Here is a 7,295-nt window from a genome sequence, read left to right on the forward strand (position 1 = left end):
GAATTTAAAAATATATAATTCTAATGGATAAATATAATTGCAGTATATAATAATATATGCTTAGCAATAAACATGCCAAAACAAATTAATTTATAAAGAAACGTAAGGTAAAGTTGGGCTTACTTCTCTCAGGCACAAATCTAAATGTGTCCATATTCATGATGTAGCTGAAGCTAAACTATTAGCCTTATTAGGTCAAATAGGCTTTGTAGTTCCAGTATCGACGGAAAAATATCATAATGAGCAAAAATATGCCACAGTGGAGCGGGTCTCACGCCGAACAGCACGGTGAACGGCTGCTGTTTCCAGTGAATGCAGTAGCTTAGTGTGTGCGCGAGGCGCCGGCGCGATCAAACAGCTGAAACATCAAACAGACTACTCCGTAATTGTTGGTCATACAGTAAAGGCATAATTCGAAACTGCAAAGTGCAAAGTGTTAGCAGTTTGAAAATTCAAGAATAATAGCAAAGTTAATAAGAATTCTTTCTAAATGCAGCACCGTTCTTATTTCGCTCTCCATAACCTGAACAAAAAAAATTTTGTTTTGCTAAGAACGAACAGAAATGAAAACATTTCGCTTTTAATCTGTGTATTTAACAGCCTGGGAGACCTTCCCAGGGCAGTACCTTGCCTCGCCGACTAAAATCAGGGTGCCCGCTATGGAGACGAGGGGCCCCCTCAGGCCCCCCCCCCCCCCCCCCCCCCCCGCCGCACCCCGTGGGTTTAATACCGCGTGGTTTATATACATGTTGCTGCTGATCGGGCTGACATCGCACACCCACCAAAACAAGAGAAAACGTATGTCAAACCCCGTTGCACACCGTTTCTAGGAAACATGTCATTCAACCCGGAAACCGTAGCAAAACGTTGCGCACCGGTTTGAGCTTGAATGTGCCCCTGAAGATGCACACATATGCAAAACAATTGACAGAGAATGTTTCTGATTGGCTGTAAAAACGCAGGCCACTCCCCCTCGGACTGTCACGTGTGATTTACGTAAGGAAAAATATTCGGTAACACTTTATTTCGATAGTCCACTTTAGACATTCTATTAACAGTAAGTAACTTTGCAACTACATGTCAACTACATGTCAACTAGCAGTTAGTAGAGTATTAGTAGACTGTCTGCTTAATATCTTCTAACACTTTCTTTGTCAACTTATTCTACTAACCCTAAACCTACCCTAACAGTCTACTCTGAGAGTTAGTAGACATGTAGTTGCAAATTAATGAGAATTAGTTGACATGTATTTACAAAGTTACTTATAGTTAATAGAATGTCTAAAGTGGACTATCGAAATAAAGTGTAACCAAATATTCCTGGTAAAAATATTTTTGTGACATATTATCAGGATGTTTTAGTAAATGAACGTTGATAAATACTGACGTTTATTACTGTGTCTTATTTTATGGGTGCATAACACAAATGATTAAATATCGTTCCTCCTCGATCGTGTTTAGCTGGTGAAAAACAAAGTTTTTTTTCTTTAAACTTTAATACAGATTTTCACTGGTTTGATTTCTGAATTCTACTTGGCAACAGTGAATGTTGCTGAAATGATGGCTCTGGCTGAAAATCATAACCTTTTTAAGGTCAAAATAAAACATAATTCATTCATACGTTATGCAGTATTAGGAACTTTGTTATAATGTTCAAAAGGTTTGCTGCAAATCACAACTCAGTGTTTATATAAAAGCAGCTTTATTTATGAAAACCTTGTAAAAAAAAAAAAAAAAAAGATAAGACTTTGACAAGAGACATTCAAAATGTCAGTAGTGCCCTCACTTTTAACAGTAGTGCACAAAGCCTCAGTATTTCTTCATATGCGAGTCTGACAGCAGGTTCTGGTTCTGTGCTCTCCTGCTGCCCAGCAGACAGACAGACGGCACCACGCTTCATTCTGGTGTGTGCAGTTCTCAGCAAGCATCTCTTTGCATCAACAGGTTTGTATCCATTGTCACATAAAAAAATCAACAGCATGTCAAAGAGACCCCTGGTGCAAAAGTATGTTTAACACAGCCGTGAAAAAGAACAAGTGCAGATGGCGTACAGAGAAGATCTGTCTGTAAACATTGAGAGATGCCGGTTTGTGCGAACATATGGTGCTACCGTGATGAAGAAAGCGACGGTTAGCAAGGCGCATGTTCTGACACATGCATGTTTTACATAAACATTCCTGGTCGTACTGTGTATGTTATTCCATTTGTCTTCTTTCTTTTTTTTTATCAAAGTTTAATAACTTGCTCCACCTCGTCTGACATTAGAAAACCTTCAAAAATCGGACTGCACTCTTAAAAATAAAGGTGCTTCACGATGCCATAGAAGAACCTTTTTGTCTAAATGGTTCCATAAAGAACCTTTAACATCTGAAGAACCTTTCTGTTTCACAAAAGGTTCTTTGTGGCGAAAGAAGGTTCTTGAGATTATAAAAAGGTAAGAAAGAGATGGTTCTTTAAAGAACCTTTGACTGAATGGTTCTTTGTGGAACCAAAAATGGTTCTTCTATGGCATCGCTTGAAGAACCTTTTGAAGCACCTTTATTTTTAAGAGTGTGCATTGCGCTATATACACCCACTTTTCCTAATCCACTCTTTGCCCAATGGATAAAAGTCCCACTCTTCATTTCTTCTCATTCAATATCATGTTTCACTCAGAAATACTTAAGGTTAAGCCACTTCACGTTGACTTTAAAAGCAAACAGATATGCAGGGTTTAGTGTTAATCTGTACTGCATAATAATGTTGTGTCTAGCTAAAAGCCAAAAAAACAAAATATTCAGAATATTCAGGAGAACCACACAAAACACGAAGCTCAGGAGAGTGATCTGAATGTTTTTTGAAAGCTGGCTTTAACTAGCAAGTTCTTCTGCGGGTCAGTACTCAGACACAGCCTGTCTCGAAGAGCTTGAGCAGTTCTTTGCAGTCTGGGTCGATGAGGTCCGCTGGTTTCTCTCCGTTTTCGTTCTCTGCTTCCACGCTGGCACCCAGAGAGAGAAGGTATCTGAAGGAGGAATTACTTTTAACATTTTAATACAACTAATTTAGCAAACATTAACAATCTGATAATGTGCAATCTGATAAAGAAGAAAGACGTACACTTTAGCATACTTGAAATAATAGAAATAATATACTTAGTGCAACTGAACTAATGTTTTTGGACACTTAATTGACGTTAACTGCCATTAAATGAAAATGTTTTATTGTTTCATTTGATATTTTAGCTGAAATTTAAAGTGCTTATTTGGCCCTCTTATAAGCAGGACTTAAGTAAGATTTTTAACGTAATTTAATATTTATTTCTATTGTCTGAATATTTATTTCTATTTGAAGTACAAAACAAGTTAAGCATGTTTTTCACAAGGGGGATAAAATGAATGCTAAGCTATTATAATTATTGGCTCTGTTCCTTAACCCAATGCTACAATAAAAATGTAGGCCAATTAAATAAAAAATGTTAAATATGTTATTTCAAGTTCTGCCATGGTTTTCATGTACAATTAAAACAAAGGTTTTAATTTACTGCAATACTAGTTGGTTTTCAGACTTGCTTGTAGGAGTACGAGCGTGTAAGTTTGCTCTCACCGTGCAATCTCAGGATAACCGTCGCTGCACGCCATATGAAGTGGTGTCCAGCCGTTCTCATCCCTCTGATGAACGTCAGCTCCGTATTTTATCAGAAGCTTCACACACTCCAGGTTTCCTGAGAGCACGGCTTCATGGAGTGCTGCCATTCCTGAGAAAAAGCCAGCTTTTGTTAGGGTGGGCTGCTCAATGAGATTAAACCTTTCCAGAAAATACCTCAGACTCAAACAAATGCAATAAGCTTGAACTCTTTCTCCCTAAACAGACAAATCAAAAACCATTTATTAATTTTCAAAGTTAAGTGTGTCATTTCTGTGCCACACCAAACATAATTGCAAAATAATCCCAAAACATTCCAGAATTTTCCATTATTTGGCAAACGTGCTTCCCAAGGAGGTTTAATATACCTGAGAGAGCTATCCATTTATGTTTCCATTCATCTTAATGCCAGTTGCTCAGCTGGTGCATACAGCTATGGAAATCTGTGATTTGAATTCTTCCACCATATGCAATAATTTCTGGAAAACTTTTTAACCAATCACCTGAGCCCTCATGCGACTCTATATTAGAACTCCTTGATGCTAACATATAAAAATATAAGCCAAAAAAATCTACAACAATATACACTCTCAGAAAAACGGTATCTTTAGGAGTACAACAGCTTGTCACTGGGGCAGTATGCTCAAAGGGACATCTTTGTACCCCGAAAAAGTTTTAGTAGTACCTTATAGGTGCACACTACTCTAAGGTAAAAAGTTCTCTCTTTAAGGGCACTGCTCTAGTGACAAACTATTATTCTCCTTAAAGTAAAATTTTGCACCTTTTTTTATTGAATTTTTGTTAAAACCGTGTTTAAAGGGGTCATATGATGCTTTTTTAAAAGATCATTATTTTGTGTATTTGGTGTAACAGAATATGTTGACATGCTTTAATCTTCAAAAGAATATCTCTTTGGTTTTGAGACTTTAGTCTTCGCAACTTCAGGGATCTTATCTATGCACAATCCGCTTGTAACACTCCAAAGAGAAAGGAGAACTTGAAATCGCATCATATGACCCCTTTAAGCTCATTTTGAATAGACCTATAAGGAGTATTTGTATTTACAGCATCTGCTATTGCTAATGGTGCTTTCAAGTCCTCCTGGGAAGTTCGTATTTATGAAATGTCGTAATTACGTTCAAATAACTTTGTCGGAGCAAGATGGTTAGGTACATTTTGTGCATAAAATTCAACAGGATTTACAAAATCAAATTTGCATTGTGAATCGTTATACATTCTATCATAATTGTACAATTCGATGCTATTTTGTACATGCAACTTAGTTACATAATAAATGAAAAAAATATATTAATTTGAACAAATTTACCATCAATACAGATGCTGCATCCATTGCGTTTAACATGTTTTCCCACTGACATCCCCCAAGAAAATCTTGAGTTTTCATTGACTTTTTGGGGACGTTCATGTGCAATCAACACATAAATATTATTTTTCCAACATGACTTAGATGCACCATAAATGCCGAAGCTTAACCTTGACCCCCACTGGCCCTGCCCCAACTTCCTACCATTGGTTGAGCCAGAAGTTGACATGTCAGACCGCTATGTTTGATCTATGTTTTAATCACACCATAAAAGAGTTTACACTCTATAGGAAGTCGACCTACTTCCTTCAATTTAACACATTTTGAATAGACCTATAAGGAGTATTTGTATTTACAGCATCTGCTATTGCTAATGGTGCTTTCAAGTCCTCCTAGGAAGTTCGTATTTATGAAATGTCGTAATTACGTTCAAATAACTTTGTCGGAGCAAGATGGTTAGGTACATTTTGTGCATAAAATTCAACAGGATTTACAAAATCAAATTTGCATTGTGAATCGTTATACATTCTATCATAATTGTACAATTTGATGCTATTTTGTACATGCAACTGAGTTACATAATAAATGAAAAAAATATATTAATTTGAACAAATTTACCATCAATACAGATGCTGCATCCATTGCGTTTAACATGTTTTCCCACTGACATCCCCCAAGAAAATCTTGAGTTTTCATTGACTTTTTGGGGACGTTCATGTGCAATCAACACATAAATATTATTTTTCCAACATGACTTAGATGCACCATAAATGCCGAAGCTTAACCTTGACCCCCACTGGCCCTGCCCCAACTTCCTACCATTGGTTGAGCCAGAAGTTGACATGTCAGACCGCTATGTTTGATCTATGTTTTAATCACACCATAAAAGAGTTTACACTCTATAGGAAGTCGACCTACTTCCTTCAATTTAACACACTTCACCTCTGAGTTTCGGGATTGGCGATACAAGTGAATTAATTTGTTTGCACTGGATGTATGCAAGGTGAGGTTCACTCACCAGAATGGAAGATGGTGTCCAGACGCACTTTCCTCGCCCTCATAAACCGACCGATCTGTTCCAGCTCACTGTGTCGGACTAAATCCTGGAATACGACATCATTTGTGAAGTGCACAGCCCGGGCAGGTTTGAGGACTACAGTAGGAGTGTGCTGTACGCTTGTCCGGGGCAAGCTGCTCTGCCGGGACGGCTTGCTATAGATGGGGGTGTAAGTGGAGGTGGGCTTGTACGCAGGTGTGTAAGCCGGTGGAGTGTAGTATGATGGTGTGTGGAGTGTAGTAGGGCTGTACTTTGTAGGACTGTAGTAGCCAGGTGAGTATGAGCTGCTGGAGTAGTGTGACGGTGTGTAATGAGTGGAAGTGTAGTGTGTGTTGGAGCGTGTGTACTGTGACACCGGGTACTGGTAGCTGTACTTCATTCCCGCAGACGCCACGGCTTTGCCTCCCCCTCAGCTTTAGGCTCAAGAGGAGTAAAATCCTTTTTTTGGGGGAGGGGGATCTTGAACCTTCACTTTGGGTTCACACTGTCTTCAGTGTTTACAATCCGCTTCAAGCCCGAAATAATGTCACTTTTCCAGAGGAATCTGTTCCTTGGTGAGGGGATTTGTTTTCTTGTGAAGTTTTGTTAGCTTATCTGTCCCATCATCACTTGTTTCATCAACTTTATTGCACGGTGTGCACATTCTGCTCTTCTGACAGTGAAGGTTAAAGCAGGGTCCTATATACCCTTTGCAGGGTTATTTTAGGGATGTCATCCCTTGTATCAAGTGACTGTGGTGTAACTCCTCCCACCATAATTTCACATGCACATCAAGTTTCGACTCCACCCCCTATGACTGCACCAGTGAATGTTCTCCGAGCAGCCTGCAGGGTCTCCTTTGAAAAACGTGGACAATGTGTGTTTACCAGAATAAATGAGCTCATCCTCTCTGGCGTGATTGAGCACATGGGCAACAGCTGAAGGGAATGAGCGTTTTATGAGAGGAGCTTCACTCTAATACCTGCAAGAGACATGTGTAATCATGTTGATCGTAGGTTTTGGAAATCCACACAGCTCAGAGAACACTGCGCACTGATTCTCGAGCACTGCGACTAAACAAGCTACAGGGCTGAAAACATAAACATTTTTTGGATTGATGTGCCAACATGTATTGAGAATACAAGACAGTATCCAAATGAGTGTCTACTCAACGGCATTATTTGAAATATCAACATAAGCATACATACATACATAAATAAAAGAGAAAAAACTAAAGATATTGAAACTATATTTGGAAGTATGTGATTCCAAATGCAGCCAAGTTGTTACGCTATTGACAAAATAATCATATTT

At 38.6% G+C, this 7,295-nt stretch overlaps 1 protein-coding gene across 1 annotated transcript; it reads right to left on the minus strand.

Moving 5' to 3' along the window:
- Positions 1 to 2,857: 2,857 nt before the first annotated feature.
- Positions 2,858 to 6,641, minus strand: LOC107558871 (protein phosphatase 1 regulatory subunit 27-like). Its single transcript, XM_016242560.1, has 3 exons — positions 5,964 to 6,641; positions 3,583 to 3,733; positions 2,858 to 3,001 (listed from the first exon to the last, which is right to left on the minus strand). The coding sequence occupies exons 1-3, from the start codon at positions 6,379 to 6,381 to the stop codon at positions 2,881 to 2,883; spliced, it is 690 nt and encodes a 229-aa protein (XP_016098046.1). The 5' UTR covers positions 6,382 to 6,641; the 3' UTR covers positions 2,858 to 2,880.
- Between the last annotated feature and the right edge of the window lie 654 nt (positions 6,642 to 7,295).

This window comes from Sinocyclocheilus grahami, unplaced genomic scaffold (genome assembly GCF_001515645.1).
Source record: "Sinocyclocheilus grahami isolate Dianchi unplaced genomic scaffold, SAMN03320097.WGS_v1.1 scaffold663.1, whole genome shotgun sequence".
Lineage (NCBI taxonomy): Eukaryota > Metazoa > Chordata > Actinopteri > Cypriniformes > Cyprinidae > Sinocyclocheilus > Sinocyclocheilus grahami.

Excerpts from the sequence above, each read along its gene's own strand:
- LOC107558871 (XM_016242560.1), bottom strand. The coding sequence starts at position 6,381 with ATGAAGTACAGCTACCAGTACCCGGTGTCACAGTACACACGCTCCAAC. Across the intron at positions 3,734-5,963 it reads GGACACCATCTTCCATTCTG|GAATGGCAGCACTCCATGAA; the intron begins GTGAGTGAACCT and ends GCTTTTTCTCAG. Across the intron at positions 3,002-3,582 it reads GGTTATCCTGAGATTGCACG|ATACCTTCTCTCTCTGGGTG; the intron begins GTGAGAGCAAAC and ends TTCCTCCTTCAG.